Source organism: Cuculus canorus, chromosome 2 (assembly GCF_017976375.1).
Source record: "Cuculus canorus isolate bCucCan1 chromosome 2, bCucCan1.pri, whole genome shotgun sequence".
In the NCBI taxonomy this organism is placed as follows: Eukaryota; Metazoa; Chordata; class Aves; order Cuculiformes; family Cuculidae; genus Cuculus; species Cuculus canorus.
Genome location: NC_071402.1, coordinates 158,083,023 through 158,103,451, shown reverse-complemented (window position 1 = coordinate 158,103,451; position 20,429 = coordinate 158,083,023). Strand labels below are relative to the sequence as shown.

At 42.0% G+C, this 20,429-nt stretch overlaps 1 protein-coding gene across 13 annotated transcripts in view; it reads left to right on the top strand.

The window, feature by feature from the left end:
- OBSCN (obscurin, cytoskeletal calmodulin and titin-interacting RhoGEF) overlaps positions 1-20,429 on the top strand; it is a 201,046-nt gene that overhangs the window by 29,807 nt on the left and 150,810 nt on the right. For all 13 annotated transcript variants that reach the window (XM_054057971.1, XM_054057959.1, XM_054057967.1 and 10 more), the window contains exons 7-13: positions 776-1,051; positions 6,043-6,315; positions 10,476-10,751; positions 11,405-11,680; positions 16,133-16,408; positions 17,093-17,368; positions 18,064-18,339. In XM_054057971.1, the coding sequence (XP_053913946.1) occupies positions 776-1,051; positions 6,043-6,315; positions 10,476-10,751; positions 11,405-11,680; positions 16,133-16,408; positions 17,093-17,368; positions 18,064-18,339 (1,929 nt within the window). The remainder of the gene's footprint in view (positions 1-775; positions 1,052-6,042; positions 6,316-10,475; positions 10,752-11,404; positions 11,681-16,132; positions 16,409-17,092; positions 17,369-18,063; positions 18,340-20,429) is intronic.

Genomic DNA, 20,429 nt, shown 5'->3' with positions numbered 1-20,429 from the left:
TATTGACATGAGTGTGAGGGCAGCAACAAGACCTAATACTTTCTCAAAGGTCTCAACGTCTACTGCAGACACATATCAGGGATGTGAGCTCGACATGAGACAGCAACGTGTGCTTGCAACCCAACAGTATCCTGGGCTGCATCAAAAGAAGCGAAGCCAGCAGGTCGAGGGAGGTGATTCTAACCCTCTGTTCCTCTCTTGTGAGACCTCATCTGGAGTACTGTGTCCAGTTCTGGAATCCTCAACATAAGAAGGAGATGGAGCTGTTGGAACAGGTCCAGAGGAGGGCTACAAGGATGATCAGAGGGCTGGAGAACCTCTGCTATGAGGACAGGCTGAGAGAGTTGAGGTTGTTCAGCCCGGAGAAGAAAAGACTCCAAGGAAACATTCTAGCGACATTCCAGTACCTGAAGGGAGCTACAAGAAAGCTGCAGAGGGACTGTTTACAAAGGCTTGTAGTGATAGGACGAGGGGCAGTGGGTATAAACTGGAGAGGGGCAGATTTTGACTAGAAATAAGAAAGAATTTCTTCACGATGGTGAGGCACTGGAACAGGTTGTTGAGGGAAATTGTGGCTGCCTCATCCCTGGAGGTGTTGAAGCTTAGGTTGGATGGCGCCTTGGGCAGCCTGATCTAGTAGGAGGTGTCCCTGCCCATGTCAGGGGGGGTTGGAACTAGATGATCTTTAAAGTCCCTTCCAACCCAAACTATTCTATGATTCTATGACATGTTAAGCCAATATAGCTTGGAATAACAAGGCTTATGTTCCTTACAGGTGCTGCAGTGAGATTTACTAACAAAAGCAGAGATATAGAAAAGGTCTCAGCTCGGCTGTGGGAGGAAGCCAAACTTCTGGCTGAGCTTTCAGACACAGAGGCTACAGTGAAGTGGATGAAGGATGGGAAAGAGCTCAAGGCCAGTGAAAAATACGAACTTCAATCTGTGGGGAAAAAGCACATCCTGAAAATCCGCAACACTGCAGCAGAGGATGCTGGGGTTTATGAGTGCATTTGTGAAGGGGATAAAATGGTTTATCAGCTTTCAGTGAAAGGTAAGTGACTGCCTGGGCTGCTTTGTATTAGTGGCCTGCTCCTGCCCTAGGGCAACAGAGTCATCCCTGGAAGTGTTCAAGGCCAGGTTGGATGGAGCTTTGAGCAGCCTGATCTAGTGGGTGGTGTTCCTCCCCATGGCAGGCAGGTTGGAATTAAATGATCTTTAAGGTCCCTTCCAGCTCAAACCATTCTATGATTCATTCTATGACTCTGTGATTAAGTGACGGAAAGAGAGTACTCCAGAGACAGTGCAGAGAGTCGTGGTAACTCCCCATCAACATCTAGTATTGACAGTGTCTGTACTCCCAGAGTAGGAGAATTTGAGAGTAAACCTGGGATCTAGCACTGTGTCAGTGTAAGATCTGTGCTTCCACTCAAATTGCCCTCTCGTTATTTCATAAGATTGAATCACGTAGTAGTAAATGTGATGCAGTGAAAATGTGCTCTTGTGATGAAGAAATTTAGCCACAGGAGCAGAACATCATGCACGTGATCCCATGTCTGCCCTGTACTTGTTATGTGACATGTTCAACTTCGCATTATGGAATATTTTTGTTATTTGTTTGAGATTTGTTTTCTGTCAGTACCCTAGTGAATAGGAATAGACTTTACCAGATCACATTGGATGGCTTCACTTGTTTCTGTTTACAGGGTATTCAGATGAACAATCATCTTTAAAATGGCCTAAGAACCACCTTTTGAAAGCCTTTAGCATGTATCTACCTTAAATAATTTGAAAAACTTACAAAATTCCTTTGCATTATTATAATTTTTACAGGAGTGTGGTTTGTCCCTTCCATTTTCTATTTAAAAAATAATGCATGTGACTACTAACGTTTGCTTAATGTTTAATTGATGTTTGGTGCTCAGAATTGGTAGATGTACAGATCTGAGCAGATTGAGAGATCTTGTGCTAACCATCTTTCCCTGTTCCACTCCCTGCATGTGAGTTTTGTGATAAAGCTTTGTGGCAGGATCTTAAGTGCCTTTTCGATAATAGATGATCTTGCATTAGGGACTAAAGCAAATATTCCTAACAAGCAGACAGCCAGCAGAAAGGAAAATGCCATTTTCTTTTAATTTTTCCCATTTATTAGATTTGAAGCAGTGTTATTTTATAGCCTCTCTGTTGTTTGGCTCTTCTTATTTCCATGGTCCTTCCCTTCTGATCTCTTGCTACTTAGCTGGTGTGCACGTCCATTCACAGAGCAAGACATGAAGTCTTGAGCCTTGACCTTGAAACCCTCTTCCAAGCCTTCCCAACTGTAGAAGCTATTATGAAGTGGTTCATGAGAGTTTCCTCTGCCCTGAATGGGACCAGGTTTTGGTTGAAAAGCCTAAGTGTATCCTCAGATCATTCCTCATGGGTATCATCTAGAGAGCTACTGAGGTTCAGAGTATAAAACCTGACTCCAAGAGAGTTTAGCCTGTTGTCAGACGTTATCTGGGGTGAGCTCCATAGGTCTTTTGCTTTCAACTGGCAAGTTCACTCTGTAAAGCCTTTTGATTTCTGTGTTCTGTCCCGTAACTCACCCCTCACCTTCTTCCCAGCAATGATCTCACTGTTTCTAAACTGAGTACATATGAAGTGCTTCATCATCTTATCCTGCTGGCTTCTCGCCCTCCTTAGTCTGTGGAAACAACACAGTCCTGGAGTAATATATGTGTTTTGCTTTTGACGAGTTACTTGGTTATTCTCAAAGAACAAACTCAAAATAGCCATGAAGAGAGGTGAGAAAAATGATTAGAAAAATGTGACTACATTTACGGAGGGAGGAATTTGCTGTCTCCACTGGGCAACTGTTCTTAATTTTTTGTTTTCTTCTCTCTCTCTGCCACTTTAACATAATTTTTCACACTGGCAGATCTACTAACATATTAATTGAATTAGCTGATGGATGTTTCCTCATCAAACAAGTAGTCAGTGCTGTTATTTTAAAATCTCTGTTGACAAGTAATAACTTAAACATTTGCCGTTCATAGCTTGATTCTTAGAGAATCAGTTTTGATATGTCTCATCCTTGTAGGATGAGATTCACAAATGCTGTCCCAGTGTTTTAGCTTTCAGCATTGCCACCTTTTGTCTCTCCCTCCTGTAAATCAGACAAACCCAGCTGGTGAGTCATTTGATGTGCGGATCAGCTGTATCAGGCACATGGGCATCACGTGGCTCCCAAGAGGACACCATGCTGAGCTGCAGCCAGAGCTGCAGTGTCATTCGCTGGGCGTCCTGCCCAAAAGAGCCCTCTTGAAAAATACACTTGCCATTTATCACTGCAGTCCCTCCACTGCCATGACACTTCACGTGCCAGGCATCCCCTGGCACGTGACCTCCTGCGCTGAAATTGGGATATCTGAGAAGTCTCCTTCATACTTCTGTGGTTGTGTTTTTCACTCTTGATTTCTAAGGAAGTGAAAGGTGCATGAATGAACCCATCTCCCCCTTCTTCCTTCCAAACATTTTAACCTGTGTGCTGAGTAATGCTGGTGGAGAAGTAGAATTCACAGCACTGTTGTCCCCTGAAGGCTTCTTGAGCATAAGTGGTGGCACAGAGGAGGACTTTCTGAAGGGAAAGCTCCACCATTATGAGTCATTAGTGAAATGAGAGGAAACAGAGGCCCCAAGGAAAAAAAAAGCAATAAAAAGTAAGGTTTTCTTTGTTTCAAATGCTTCTGGTATGACTTCTTTACCCATAGATATTGCTTCTAATAAGCAGACTTAGTACACATTAGAAAGCAGGGCTAGTAGGAACCTGGAAAGAGGTCAAATGCAAGCTCCTGTCTCTGGCAGCAGCTGGTGATGGAACAGAGTCACTTGATGAACAGAACTGGAGAGGCTCTTGGCTGCATCATCTCATCCTTCCCTTTTCCTGTTTCTGCACCATCTCATCCTTCCCTTTCTGTGTTTCTTTGCTTCTTGGGTATTTCTTAGTCTTTGACTGGGGGAGATTTGGAGCTAGGCTTTCCTTTTTTGTGGATGCCTCATCCCTGGAGGTATTCAAAGCCAGGTTAGATGGGGCCTTGAGCAGCCTGGTATTGTGGGATGCATCCCTTCGTGATCTTTAAGGTCTCTTCCAAGTCAAACCATTCTATGATTCTATGATTCATTTTCAGGTCTCCAGACTCTACCAGTGCAAGCTGGTGAATATTGGTTCCCTACCAAACACTTGTTTGTAACTAAAAGCAATACCACAGACTTGGAGAAATCTAATGTACTTAAAAGGAAGAAAACTAAATGCAAAATCCTTCCTTATGGGGAGGGTCCTCTGATGTCTTTGAGCTAAAGGAGAATGCCCAAGTGTTGCACCAGGACATAGCAATCTTAACACCTTTGGAGCAAAAGGCTGAGAGTCACAATTAGCTGGTCCATATCATGGACTGTAACTGCTTGTTGCAGTATCAACAGTGAAATCTAATAACTGCTTCTGTCAGGCATTCTGCAGAGAGTTGTTAACTTGTATTGTGCAAGCATGTTCTTGAAGTCAAGGAAAAAATGCGTCTATAATCAAGGTTTTGATTTTAGTAGCTTTGCCTGCACAGTCCCAACAAAGTGACTTGATTATGTGTATTGATTTAAAATAATATGTTAAGAAGAGGTTTGGAAATTAATTCCATTATCTAGAGTAAAATGAGATTGTGGTTTTAGACTTACATTTAGCTAACACATTGGTGGGGGTTTTGATTCTTGCTTTGAGGCAATTGGTGACTCAATTATTCCACTATGTGTTAATATGGTGCCAGATTTGTTATTTACCTTCTGTTTCAGTTAATTTCTGGGAAAAAGAATCATTTCAGTCCTATGGAACATCTGCATAGATTTTTAATTTAGTATCATTTAATTTATCTACACTGCATTTTAATCTCTTTTAGAGTTGATTTGTCTGCCAGGTGGTTACAATGCAATGATTGAATAGCCTTATTATTTTTCCCCCTCCAGTTTCCTTGTGTCATCTTTCCTCACTCCTCCCAGCTTTTTTTCTTATAGCCCTATTGCCTATGACTTTCCCTCCTGTTGTCTCAGCCTCTTATGTTGTCTGTGCTCTAGTTTTTGGATGTATGATGATCAGTTATATGGTTTATAAAGGCTGGATTTTGTCTCCTTCTGCACCAGAATCTAGTAATTAGATACACAGTTAAACATGCATATTTGCTCTTATGATATATTAGAATCACAGAACCCCAGAATCATAGAACAGTTTGGGTTGGAAGGGACATTCAAATTTCATCTAGTTCCAACCCCCCTGACATGGGCAGGGACATCTCCCACTAGATCAGGCTGCCCAAGGCCCCGTCCAACCTGGCCTTCAACACCTCCAGGGATGGGGTAGCTACAACTTCCCTTGACAACCTGTCCCAGTGTCTCACCACTCTCAATGTGAAGAAATTGTTTCTTATTTCTAGTCTAAATCTGCTGATTCCCAGTTTATACCCATTGCCCCTAGTCCTAACACTACAAAACCTTGTAAACAGTCCCTCTCCAGCTTTCCTGTAGCCCCTTCAGGTACTGGAAGGTCCCTACAAGTTTTCCTCGGAGCCTTCTTTTCTCCAGTCTGAACAACCCCAACTCTCTCAGCCTGCCCTCATATGGGAGGTGCTCCAGCCCTCTGATTATCTTTGTAGCCTTCCTCTGGACCTGTTCCAACAGCTCCATCTCCTTCTTATGTTGAGGATTCCAGAACTGGACACAGTATTCCAGATGAGGTCTCACAAGAGAGGAATAGAGGGGCAGAATCACTTCCCCCACCCTGCTGGCTACTCTTCTTTTGATGCATCCCAGGATATGGTTGGCATTCTGAGCTGTGAGCGGACATTGCTGGCTTATGTCGACCTTCTCATCAACCAGCCACCACCCTCCAAGTCCTTCTCCGCAGGGCTGCTCTTGATCACATCATCCCCATCCTATATTAGTACCCAATGTATATGTGTTTTATGTATTTACCGCTGTCCACACAATTCTTTATCAGCATTGTTCATCTATGTTTTGTTTCAGCCCTTGCAAACTTCATAAACAAAGAGAAAACTGGAGGAGTTATCAGGGCTATCTCTGGAAAACAGGCTGAATTTGTTTCCGAGACCTCTGAGGCCAACATCATGGTTAAGTGGTACAAAGATGGCAAAGAAATCACAGCCAGCAAGAAATTCACAATGGAAGATAAAGGAAAACTGCATAAGCTTGTGGCTTCAGCTGTGACAAAAGAAGATGAAGGAACATACATGTGCAAAATTGGAGATGACACACTTATTTTTGATTTAAAAGTCTCAGGTAAGTTAGTGATCAAGTATGGGATCAGAGTCTGTGGTTTACTATACTTCTCTTGCCTTGTGAATAGCCAGATTTTTGGGCCAAGATTGCACAGCTCTGTTTCAGAGACTTTGACCCATATCGTGATCCCTATGCAAACTCACGATATGGACAAATAATATAATGATGCTGTTATGTATTCAAGGCAGTACAATCTTTCACTAAGGTCAGAGTCATGACTCAAACACACCACTGGCTGAATAGTCTGAGAGCCACATATGGTTCACAACACTCTTTTAGCTCAGGGATTGCCTCAGTGCATACATGGTCTTTGAATCTCCTGAATGAGGTAGTGCTAGGGTCTTACTGTGAAAGCCTTGTATCCTCCTTTGACAAATTTAACTCCTGATTTTGAGAGTTAAGTATCTCTTGCTATACCCAAAGGACACTGTGATCTCTGAGACATCTCCCTGCAGTACTGTTGTTGAAGCCATTAGTTCATGACGCGTGATCATCAGCATGGACCACGTGTTAAAACACGTGGCTGTCAGATCAAGTCCAGAACAGAAACGTTTGTTGCTGATGCATTCCTATCTAGGATGGAGCCAGAGTATAAAATTACACAGGAATTTGTCTGTGAAATTCAATATCTGTGAAATGCAGCTGATTCAATTTGCATATCCTAGTGGGATCTTTTTTCCTAAAGGTGGGTTTCTGACTTACGTCTGGAGCCTAACTTTAAACCCAGTCCTAAGTTACAAGTTGATGCTCTACTTGAAGCTCCTCATGGTGTGTCTACTTGCTGCAGAGGAATGCAATTTAAGAGAAGTAATAACTGAGCGCTTGTCACCTGTAACAGTACATCCGTGCTACTATGATGCTGTCTGTCAGTTCATTAAAAACTAATCAGAGAGATAAGGAGGGAATTCTTCACCATGAGGGTGGTGAGGCACTGGAACATGTTGCCCAGGGAAGTTGTGGATGCCCTATCCCTGGAAGTGTTCAGGGCCAGGTTGGATGGGGCCTTGGGCAGCCTGATCTAGTGGGAAGTGTCCCTGCCCATGGCAGGGGAGTTGGAACTGGACGATCTTTAAAGTCCCTTCCAACCCAAACCATTCTATGATTCTATGAATCTATGATTCTACGAATTATTTGGACCAGCATTGGTTTCGAGGGATTGCCACAGAGTTTACTGAGCTAGAGGGCTTGCTTCCAGTTTACAACTGGCGTTTGCTCAGATATTCACTCTGCAACCTGCCTCCAGTTCTCTTTGGCTTAGAATCCAACATTGTGCAGTTTCACTTTGAGTGTAATTTATAGTCCTTGACTTGACCCATTGAAAAATCTGCCTGAAAGAGTCAACTAGGCTCTATCCGAACTGATTGATGCAAAGTGAAAATTACCCTCAAAAGGCGATTCATACCATCTGATTTATACTGTCTAATAAGAGCTGTCAAACATCGATTTTAGAAGTTTTCTGGAGCTGCCTGTGTCTGAACATCAAGTGCGGAGGAAACGTGCATGATAACCTGAGACTGGATACCTCACCTTTTGATGACCATGTGTAGCTCAGGTGAATCTCACCTGTAACTCCTACGACAAAACATCACATCTCAGACAAAGAAAATGGTATCTGCCAAGTAACTGCATCTTCATGAACTTTTTCATGAACAAGGATTGAGTAACAGCCTGTTAACAAAACCTTAGCTAGGGCAAATTCCACCTTGTTTCACATGTCACCATAAAAAGTTTCCAGAGTACTAAGAAGCACTGTGCAGTCAGGGGATGTCATCAGGGCAAGAAAATAACCTGTTTTTATGGTAATCACAGAATCATTTATGTTGGAAAAGACCTTTAAGGTCATCAAGTCCAACCATAAACTTAACATTGTCAAGTTCACTAAAAAACTATGTCCATGAATGCCTCATCTATATATCTCTTAAATACCTCCAGGGATGGTGACTCCACTACTTCCCCAGGCAGCCTGTTCCAGTTCTTGGCAGCTCTTTCACTCAAGTAATATTTCTTAATATCTAGCTTAATCCTACCCTGGTGCAACTAGAGGCCGTTTCCTCTCATCCTATCACTTGTTACTTCGGAGAAGAGGCAAACACCCACCACCCTACAACCTCCTTTCAGGGAGTTGTAGACAGTGACAAGGTCTCCCATCAGATTCCTTTTCTCCAGACTAAATAACCCCAATTCGCTCAGCAGCTCTGGATAAGACTTGTACTTCACACCTTTCTCCATCTTCATAGCCCTTCTCTGGACACACTCCAGCCCCTCAATGTCTTTCTTGTACTGAGGGGCCCAAAATTGAACAGAGGATTCAAGATGCAGCTTCACTAGTGCCGAGTACAGCATCACCATCCCTTCCCTGCTACTGCTGGCTACTCCATTTCTGATACAAGTCAAGATGCTACTGGCCTTCTTGGCCACTTGAGCCATTGCTGGCTAATAAATTTCCCCAGGACTCTAGAGGGACTGTCCTTCCTTGGTCCTCTGATTTTTTAAAAATAGATCAGTCCTAATGATTACAATTTTTAATGAAATAATTGTTCTCTGATGGTGCAGTCAGTCCTGGCCTGGGTGTAGCATGACAATTGTCCTTGGGATACTCAGTGACTGAAAGCAACAGTTGCTGCTAAAAGAAATGCAGTGTTAAGCTAAGGCTGAATATAACTGACAGCCATTAGGTTACTCTTCAGATGAAGCCTGGCTTGATGGAACGAACAGTATGAAATACACAACATGCTCATCAAATATTGCTCATCAGCTTAGGGATAGGGTAAGTTGGGCAGGTTTGCTCACATTTTATATGCAAGGTGCTTGTCTCCACTTACTTAGCCACCTTCACTTTTACCTTTACAAATACACATACAAAAAGCCTGAATTGATAAAAAAAGCTGTATTGTTGCTGCATGCATGACACACGCTCTGTGTGTGTGCATCCACAACTTATATGTGTGGCCACCAGTCTGTGTAGTAAGCAGAGTTTGAGCAGGAACTTCTACCGCTTAAGCCTTATGACTCGTGAGCAGTTATGAGTTCTCTGCCTTGAAGATCAGTTTCAGCAGAAAGATGTGATGCTATTGGTTCATATGTTAACTTAGTCCTCTTCATGCTGAAGAATATCTTATCAATGAGATTATCCCATATGTTCCCTGCTCTGGTCTGGGGAAGAATTAGTCCAGTGGGAGTGAAGTTGTAAACATGGAGCTGCAGGAATAGTCTTAGAAATGTGTTAAAAAAAAAAAAGGCTTCTCATCACTCCTAACAAGATTTTTGGAGACGTCTTAGATATTTTCGAAGCTGTCTTGTGGATTCAGACATTAATATATATTCCCTAAAGCTTGCTTGACATCAAAACCAAGTAGTGGTGATTAAAGTGTCAGCAACTTGAGGGCATCTCAGCTTGATTTAAAAGATCCAGAAGGATGTAGGAGAGATGAATGTGATTGCACTGTAACTGAGAGCAATTATCTGAAGATCAGGGAAGGAGTTTGCACCATCTGTCATAAAGTCAAGCATTAACATTCATGTACATGGTGAGACAGGAGCTGTGAATTAAAGCACCCATCAGGCTTTACGTTCTCATGATGTTGCGCCAGGTTCTGCTCACAGTTCTGTGCACCTACATCTTGTAGTAGAAACCACTGCATCTGCGCTGAGTAAGAGCTTTCATGCCTGACTTCTGAAAGGGAGGCAGAAAATGGATGCATATCAGTTACATGGATTTTGGTCATGAATCCAGGTAGGCACAGATCCACATCTATCTAGAACTTAATAAGGCTTGTATTAATGCCGCAATGTAGACCTGATAGGCTGATATAGTGTAAAGGATCCATCAATGCTCAACTGCAAAATGGGAGACCATTATGTACTAACTCTCTGGATGATTTAAAACTCGGTCAATGAGTTCCCTATCAGAGATAACACTGCTGTGTCTCAGGACGGCCTTTTCTGACTTGTAAGCACAGTTTATTGCCATAATTGTTAACACTGTCATATTCCCATTGCAATAGTACTGTGCACTCATACATACATTTACACCTCCAGAGATGAAACTTCATCCCGCAATTTTGATTAGCAATGAAAAAATGATCAGTCATTACTGTATCTTAACATTGTTCTCATCAGCCTAAATCAAGGCATAAACTGCTTTCTCTTTTTATTTTCAGATGAAGCTGTTAATTTTGTCAACAAGCCCAAAACAACTCCAGAAATATCAGTCAAACCTTCTGAAAACCTTGAGCTGGTGTGTGAGGTGTCAGCTGCGAGTGGAGCCGTGGTGTGGAAGAGAGATCAAATTGAGGTGAAGCAGGACCAGAGGACAGCAGTCATCTCCCAGGGAACGCACCGCAAGATCATCATCAAGAAGGTGACACAGCAAGACCAAGGGAGCTATACCTGTGAAACAAAGGATGACAAAATGACATTCCAGGTCAAAGTCAGAGGTGAGAAAGCACTAAAAATGCCAAAGATAAAGGAATATTCAATTTTTGGCAGTATCTTCTGTTTGGAGGATCATCTCACTACTTCTCTGGGGGGAAATATTTCAGCTGTAGGACTTGATTTTCAGTCAACTGTCATGTCAACATTTTATATACACGTTTTTGCATCCATGACTAGTTGTCCTGCAGAATCATAGTGTGAGGTTGTGACAGAGGTGTAAGGTTGGAGAAAAGGGAAACAGGAGGTTTTTGAAGAGATCTGATTAGTTGGAGAATGACTCAAGGTGAGTGATCAAAACAGGCAGAAAAAGAGCGAACATTCCTAGACATGAGACTGCTCCCATCACATTTGCTGGAAGCTTGGAGAGACAGAGAAAGAGGAAAAGAGAAAAGCAGGTTCTGACAGTGCATGTTGGTGCTGTAAGTCCCAGGCTGAAATCTGTGCTCAAATTGCGAATTTTTTAACTTTATCTCAGAATTCCCATACACCTATTCACCTCCCACAAGAAAAAAGATATGAAGGTGCCTCCTGGTTTTAATGGCCCATCATGGTGCAACCCATAAGGGGCAAGTAGACTGAAACAGAGGGAACTTGATTAAGCACTGGAGGATGAAACTGCAAAAAGCCACGTGTGACTATTCTGGCTTTCTTACAGAGACAGAAGACGTGTTTACAAACAAGGACAAGGTACAAAAGGAGGTGAAAACTGCACTTACACAAAATGCCATGCTGAGCTGTGAGGTGGCCCAGGAGAAGACTGATGTGAAATGGTACAAGGATGGGAAACTGATCATATCAAGTAAGAAATTCAAGGTGGAGTCAGAGGGCAAATCTCGTCGCCTGGTGGTGGGTCAGGTGGAGAAGAAAGATGCTGGGGAGTACACCTGCGAGGCTGCTGGCCAGAAACTGACATTCAAGCTTGATGTTACAGGTGGGACTCATATTTCATTGCTTTTTCTTTGTGCCTGGACATTTTCTCCAATTTTCTCTGTCAAAATATTAGAAATGCAGTTAAAGTACTTCCTGTTATTGGTCTAAGCTACTGTTTCAGTGAGGCTGTGTAGGAATGGGCAGATCTATTAGTTACATATTATATATCACCTCCTCAACTCCCTGTATAACTCCTTAGGCTTGGAGAGTGAATATAAAGTCTTTGTTAGCATGCACTGTGCCAAAGGACCTCTTCCACTTTGATCAGTGTTGGTATTCCTCCTCTTGTTATTGCTATTCATCCATGTTTCATCTTCTCTCTATACAAAGTCCTCCCTCCCAAAGCAGAGAATTGCTTCAATTATTCTGCAGTCCGTCCGTGCACACACATATGTGAGAACAGACTCATAACGCCATGCACCATGAAACTTTTGTGGATGAAGAACAGAAATGGAGAGTAACACGTGCAACTTGAATGATGATTTATATTTAACAAACTTTCATCCAGCTTTTCTTCTTCCACTTCTTTCATCTGCCATCAGATACCAAATTGTGAGAAGTGACTCACAGCTGGTTGGAACTAGATGATCTTTAAGGTGCCTCGCAACCCAAACTATTCTACGATTCTATGATTCTAAGTGGTGCAAATGCTTGTCTCCCAAATTATATTTAAACACTAGTGTTGACAAGATCTCTACTTTATTGTGGCTGTAGGGAGGATGTTTGGGTGTTGATGGTAGTTTATTGTCCTAAAAATTTTGTGCCAGTTACACTGCAGATATCCGCAATCTGCTGAATTCAAAGGTGATGACTGTTCATTGTGATTTCTCCTTCTGTAGCAATCAGTCACGAGTCCAGGAATGCTGATTTGTATTTGCATTTTTCTCCTTAACAACATTCATATTCTGAGGATTTAATACTGAGGTTGCTCTTTCACTCGGCTACACTAGAGTCATTTTTGGTCTCAGTATATTTTGCAAGAGGTCTAGTAAGTTTTATTCAGGCTGCAGGCAGCCGTGGACATGTTGGCTATGTTCTGAGCAATCATTTCTGAGTTGAATGATAAGAAAGGGTTTGGTTTTGTTTTATTTGTAACACTGCTGTCTTTGAAGCCTCTCTGTTATTGTTACCATTCTTGTCTCCTATTCTGGGCTGATTTATTTTCTTCTCTTCTTTCTTATGGCATCAAACATACTGGGACCATCATGCTGGCAGATGTCTGGCATTTTCTTAGCTGTGTAGAAGAGCAACTGTTGTAGGAATCTATTGACTATCCTGCTCTCAGCCATGCTGGAGACCTGAGGTCCCTGCAGGGCATAGCTTGAGTGCAGTTCTCTTATAAAGGTTGCAGTCTTTACTGCTCTCTCACTGTCTCCAGGCATCCTGCTCCCTCCATCTTCTATGTGAAAAGTGCAACGGCTAATATAGCATAAAGCTTTGCTGCTCCCCATAGCGTATATTGTAATCCATCACCTGTTATGTGTCTGCATGGGGTACATAGGGTGCGAGTTGGGGCACTCTGGCTTTTTTCCATGACTTGTTTAGCTAATACTTTTGGCTCAGGGAACTGCCAACTGCAGTGAAGGATGGATTATAATAAAGGTAGATTTGCGAAGCATCTGTCAGAGAAAATGCAACCTGGATATTGATAGAAAGGCCATATGTATGAACCAAATTCATGCTCAGCTGCTGAAACCATTTCATACATTACTGCAGAGGTGTAATCAGAAAACACACCAATTTAGTAATTTTGCACTTGAATTTCTCTAGCCGAGGGCTATTCTTAGCTCTCTGCCTCAGAAACCAAAGTTTTCAGCTCTCTTTCAAACTGGATGATTTCATGGCTGCACAGTGTAATGTAACACCTTTCCCCCTCTGTCGCAAGAGGAGAGTGCTTGCCTAGCTACTGTTGCTGTATTTCTCATGTGTACAGCTGTAACATGACATGCAAGTCCAGCACTCACTGGAAAATGATCTAGTGTGAAAGTCAGGAGGGATTATGAGTACTTTGGGTGGTTGGCTCTTTTGCTGCAGAAATCCTCATCTTACTAGATTATCCCAAAGTGCAGCGGCTTTCTGGATCTTAATTTATCCTGTTACCATTGCAGTCAAAAAGGTTTTCAGAGCTCCTGTACCCCAGGGCTCCACTGGTAGCACAAAACCTCTGCTATTTAAGGATAGCTTGAAGGTTAGATGCTCAGTGCTGAGTACTGGGATGCAGTTATAACTTTTTGGCTCACTATAAAAAGAAGCAGGTGTGGCACACCTTCACACTGGGCTAAGCATGCACTCGAAAGAGCTGATAGCGAAATATCATTATTATGAGATTCATGGCATGCAGTGAAATCCTTATTTGACTTTGGCAAAAGCTCCGTGTCCTGAAAATGTTGTTTCAGTGGAGCTTCACTAACCAGTTTCAGCTGAAGTTGGAAATGCTGTTTGGACTGAATACTTATTTAACTTTAGAAGAAGAATCTTAAGCAAGTTGCTGGCTAGCGTAAATCTCTTTGAAAGCTGATTAAACATTTTAGTTATGTATCCTACCACAATAAAAGTGGTTTATATTGAAGGGCAAGAATGCAGAGGACAAGTGAGTAACTCGTGGAATATTCCTATGCTGCAGATGTGAAATCTTAAATACCACACCCATAGACACAGACTGGTTTGTAACTTCTTTGTTTAGTGCACTTTGCATACTCAAGGTCCAAGTTGTAGGTAGAAGTTAAAACTGGCGGCAAAAAGATAAACATTTTGAATACCAACCACGATGTGTGCTCAAGCTCTTTTAGATGTCGAAGTGCTGCTTAGTCTGCAGTAGGCTGACGTGTGCCCTTGAGGACTTTTGCATCACCCAGCGTACACTATATATGCTGCCTTGTTAGTGACACTTAATGAAAATGACATCTCCTTACACCCCTTATACAGCCAATGGAAAGAGAGGAGCTCAAATAGAGAGTGTTTAAGCTGGGTTCCTTCTTCAGCTTGCTCCCTGCAGGACCACTCTTTCCATGGACTATGCAATGTTGATGGAAAACTTGTGATGCGACTCTCAGGACTCCATGTAGTACCACTACTGACAGTGACCTGAACTTACCTCTGCTCCTTACCCCCCCAGGCAGCTTCTGCCACTCAGAGTACAGACATGACGCTATGCAGAGGAGAAAGTCATCAAGGAGGAATAAAGGATAGTTGCAGAGAGTAACTGCAGGGAGGAAGGCAGTAGCACAGGTTATGGAAGGGGTTTACCATGACTGCCAGGGAGAACCAAGAGCCTCTCAGGTCACCTTAACCAGGTAACCTGGATGCCTCAAGATGAGTGGATGAATTACTTTCTATGCTTGCACTGCAAACGAAGGGGAATGGCAAGCCCATACACTTGCTAGTCCAGCATTTATCTTTGGAGCTTGTGCTCTGTAGCAGCAAAATCATGAACTCAACCCTCAAGTACATACCAGGGACCCCTACAGGCATAGGCTGCCTGTGGTAAATGCTGCATGGATGTTGCTAGGTGATGTCCATCATATAGTCATACCAGAAATATATTATTCTTCTCATGCATTTATTTCTTAGGATAAATCAACAGAAGAAAAGATGGCAGCCCATTTAGGGTCTGTTTGTGCTCCCACATCTCAAATGTACTCTAATATAAAAGCTAATGGTGACCACACCAGTTGTTGTAAAAGGAGAACTAGGTGAAACAATCATAAAGGTAATCTGTAAAAGGTGCAATTTATCAGTCAGTTCTACTTAGCAAGGTGACAACTGAATATTTTCAATGCATATCCCTAACTAACTACTAATTGCACACAATACCATTTTGATGCCATCTCCACTTGTTGAGATGGAAGTCCTAAGCCATACCTTGGAAGAAAGTGGTATTTTTCTTTTGCTTGGGTTAATGGAAGTTTTCCTAAAGCCGGTTTTCTGACAAATTGGAGATTTCTCTATACTTCAAATTTTATAGGCCAGTTCTATATATAATGTAAGCATGCATTTAGTACTCTTCCATGTTAAGAACTGTATCTTTGTCATTTCGCTGGGACTGAGTTACAAGGTATTTTCTGAAACAACAGCAAATCTTAATCTAAAATACTGAGACGTTGATAAATTCCTGTAAATAATGTAGCAGTGAAGGTGGCAACTCATAATTTTGCTGTATTTGGCTAGTTCCAAATGTGGTGTAGAAATATCATAAAGACACAAAGGGGGAAATTTATCTTTTTCCTTCATTATAAGAAATTTGAAAATGAGGCATGAAGACTACTTGGAGAGGCATGATAATTTATGGACTGTGTTTTGAGGGTGCTTGTTCTATGAGATAAAATGAACTGCAAAACAACATTACTTAAAAGTAATGATCCCATAAAGCACCTATACAAAGTATATATAGCATCCTTCTGTCACAAGATATTTCTGTCTTATGTATTTTTTCTCTAATGTTTCCCTATTTTAGAGGTAGAAGATGCATTTGTCAACAAAGAAAAGGTGCAGAAAGAGGTGAAAGTTGCACTATCAGAAAATGCCAACCTGAGCTGTGAGGTGGCCCAGGAGAAGACTGAAGTGAAATGGTACAAGGAGGGGAAACTGATCACCTCAAGCAAGAAGTTCAAGGTGGAGACAGAGGGAAAATCTCGTCGCCTGGTTGTGGGTCAGGTGGAGAAGAAAGATGCTGGGGAATACACCTGCGAGGCTGCTGGCCAGAAACTGACCTTCAAGATTGTCATCACAGGTGGGAGATGTTGACTCTCATCAGAGTGGTCCATGATGTCCCTTTATGACAGACCAAATCAGTCACTCTCTGGCGTCTATGTTCTCCGTGGCTTAGATTTTCATTCAGTAGTGAGGTTGATCAAACAACCAGCTTGTGTGCTTCCACTGACTAACAGACCCCTCTGGCTAGTTGTCTTCATCTGTGAGATGAATTCCACTCAGCAGTCCTTGTTTTTTTTTAATTTTAGAGTAAAGAAAAATTAAACAACTTTACATATGTTGTTATTTATAGGGATAAAGGTAAGGCCATTTCCCAGATGTGTTAGAAAACAAGTCTGGAAGAAGTAGGAAAGTTAGGTCTGGTTAAGATGTACCTAGAATGGGCAAAGCTTATAAATGGAACCTTGTGGTGAATGAGATTGGATGCTTATTTGTGAAATACATTAAGGAACAAAAAGTCATATTTCTTGTGGCTTCATGGAGATTGAAGGTAAACTCCTGAGGTGCTGGATAATTTTGCTCAGAAATGATTGATGTGTTTTCTTAGGCTGTACAGAGAGCCATGTCACGAGTTCTGACTGGGATCAGTCGAAAATGACAGACGTGTGGAAGTTTCCATAAGCAGGACTTTTTATTTGGGTTTGGACACTTTAGACAGTGTGAATGTAAGTGTGATTTTTAAATTTCTTCTCCCACCCTACAGAAGCAGAGGATGCATTTATCAACAAGAACAAAGTAAAGAAAGAGATGAAAGCTGCTCTATCAGAAAATGCCACCCTGAGCTGTGAGGTGGCCCAGGAGAAAACTGATGTGAAATGGTACAAGGACGGGAAACTTATCACCACTGACAAGAAGTTCAAGGTGGAATCAGAAGGCAAATCTCGTCGCCTAGTGGTGGGTCAGGTGGAGAAGAAAGATGCTGGGGAATACACCTGTGAGGCTGCTGGCCAGAAACTCACCTTCAAGCTTGACGTCACAGGTGGGAGATATGTTGGTTCTCATTACAGAATGGTCTGTGGCTTCCCTTTACTACAGAGCAAAATGAATCACTCTCTAGGCTTGATGGTCTGTGCAGCCTAGATGTTCATTGAGTACTGAGGTTGTTCAGGCAGCCAGGTTGTGCATGTCCATAGTCACAGAGATGCCTCTAGCTAGACACCTTCACCTGTGAGATGAATCCCACTCAGAAGTACTTGTTGTTTTCTAAGTTTAGAGTGAAGGGAAATTAAACAAGTTTACATATGCTGCTGTGATTTATAGGGATAAAGGTACCGCCATCTTCTAGATGTGTAAGAAAGTAGGTTTGGAATCATATTCAAGAAGTACCTAGAATGGGCAAAGTTACACTGGAGTCCCAGTGGCAGATGAGATTGGGTTTTTATATGTGTGTTATGTTAAGGAACAAAAACTAAGACTTCTTGTGGATCCATGGTGATGGGAAGAACCTTAACTCCTAGGATGTTGGTTCATTTTGCTCAGAAATGGCTGATGTGTTGTCCTTAGGCTATGGAGGTGGCCAGGTCCTGTCTGGATAGATCTTAGCTATGAGTAGGACCATTCCAAAATGACAAAGCAGTGAGAAAGTTTTGTAAGCAGGATTTTGCATTTGGTTGTGAACATTTTGGACAGCATGAACATAACTGTGATTTTTAAATTTCTTCTCCCACCCCACAGAAGCAGAGGATACATTTATCAACAAGGACAAAGTGAAGAAAGAGGTAAAAGCTGCTCTATCAGAAAATGCCACCTTGAGCTGCGAGGTGGCCCAGGAAAAGACTGATGTGAAATGGTACAAGGACGGGAAACTCATCACCTCAAGCAAGAAGTTCAAGGTGGAGTCGGAGGGCAAATCTCGTCGCCTGGTTGTGGGTCAGGTGGAGAAGAAAGATGCTGGGGAATACACCTGTGAGGCTGCTGGCCAGAAACTCACCTTCAAGCTTGACATCACAGGTGAGGGATTATCTAATTTATTTTTTTCTTTTTTTTTTTTTCTGTTGCTATAAAGAACGTTCCCTAGTGACGTAGATTTACCCCCAGCATCCGTCTATATGGGTCAGCAAGAAGACATAAAGTGATTATTCTTAAAACTCGGTATGTGTTTGGATGCTTTGGGAAAGAGAAAAGTCCACTTCAGCCTGTGTTCTTCCCCTGATTTTGATCAGGAATGATTATTAAGAAAAAATATGATATAATAAGACAAGAACAATACAATCCTTCCACTCTTTAGGAGTCTGTAGTTCCACTCTAAGAATCTGTAGTTTCTATCCCTACTGTGACAGAGATTTTCTGCCACATCTCTACAAGACATGGGGTTGGTGAGAGAATTTGCCAATATGATTTCATTAGGAATTACACAACACATATGAGTTTGAATTTGAGTTCAGATCAATATCCAGTAATTTGTATACGCTGGTGAGTCACCAATCTGTACGTTTCTGTCCTTGCTGCTAGTTACTTTCCATGGAAAATATTATCCAGTACTTCCTTTCTCCTTCTTCCTTGCTTCTGTCTTGCTTGAAAGGGTTATGAGGGAAGAATAACTAAATTTGCCATAGATGTTTCTTTCCTGATTTTGGACCAGAAGAAAACCTTAAAGATGTGTCCAATTAAAAGCAGATCCCAGGAAGTGATATGGAACAATATGAATGCAATGGTGCAAATGTTTGCCCTTTGTTTCATTCAATGGGTTCACCCAAGTTTAATTTTAATCGTGTCTATTTAGAAGTGTGTGCATCTACGCAGGCTGGTGCACCATCCAAATCTTTTTATTTTGGACCAGTTAGGGACGTGATTATGCATCTTCCACATGGGAGGTGGTTTGTGACTGGCGTGCTCCCAGTGTGGCCTGAGTGAAAACATGATGTTTTCACACTGAGATTCACATCACTGCCACTTGTGAGTCTTGCAGAAGTTCAAGCTTATTTGGTTTCATTTTGCTTGCTCTGCCATGTCTGCATTCTATGGTAAATAATGCTGGGAGTGACCCTACAAGGAAATTGGAGTCAAATCTACCTTAACCTCCTTTGTGTTTGGCAACTCTCTTTTGTGCCAGAAGAACTATGGTAATTATTGTTCCGTGTCTCAGTTATGTGACTTTTTTCTATAGCTCTATGCAAGCGCTAGGAATAGAACAGAGTAAAACTGAGATTGTAATTTTATTTAAAACAATGAATGCCTTTGACAGCAGAAGCTGTTAGAAAAATTGTAGCAGATTATAAATGAAACCCTGAAAGGCAAAAATTAACAAAGGGTCTTAACACACTGTTTGAAGGAAAAGCTTGTCTTGGCTTCTTGTAGAAGGATCTTATCAGGAAATCTTTGTCCTCTGCTGGCTGCAACAAGGCACTGAAGTGCTCCCAGTGATTGTTTGTGCTTGCAACTGAGCAATTAAGAAAGCTGTTGACAGCAATAATGCAGGATTGCATGAGACTTTCGGATGAAAACCCAAAGACTGACCTGCTTTCAGGGCTTCTGAGGAACAGCAATATTCATGAGAGAATATCCCATGGCTTGGACACTGAGGGGTCACTTTTCTGGGAAATAGCAGTGTCTTTTGCAGATTGTCTGTCACCACTCTTCTCTCCATCTCACATCCCTTCCGTAAACAGGGATATGAAGGTTGGATCCAGACAGACTTTTGGCAATTCTTGCTCTCTTACTACAGTTCCTAACCCCAGAGAAATAGTGTTCCAGCAGACCTGTCCTTTTTTTTCCATTCCTTATTAGGCCTCTGCCTTTTAGGGGATTTTAGAGGGCAGTTAGATATTTTTTAGCTGGCCTTTTCCTTCCTACTTCTCCACTGGGTAAGATTCTTTTCCACTAATGAAGTTTCTGAACACTTTAGTGTGAAGATATCAGGTTCTACATTGAGTTTTGAACAAATTGTTCATCTTTTCTTTCTTAATCAGTTACAATAATTCATACAAGTTTGCTAATTCCAAATAAATGTGCTACAGAGATCATAGAATAGTTTGGGTTGGAAGGGAACTTAAAGATCATCTAATTCCAACACCCTTGCAATGGGCAGGGACACCTCCCCT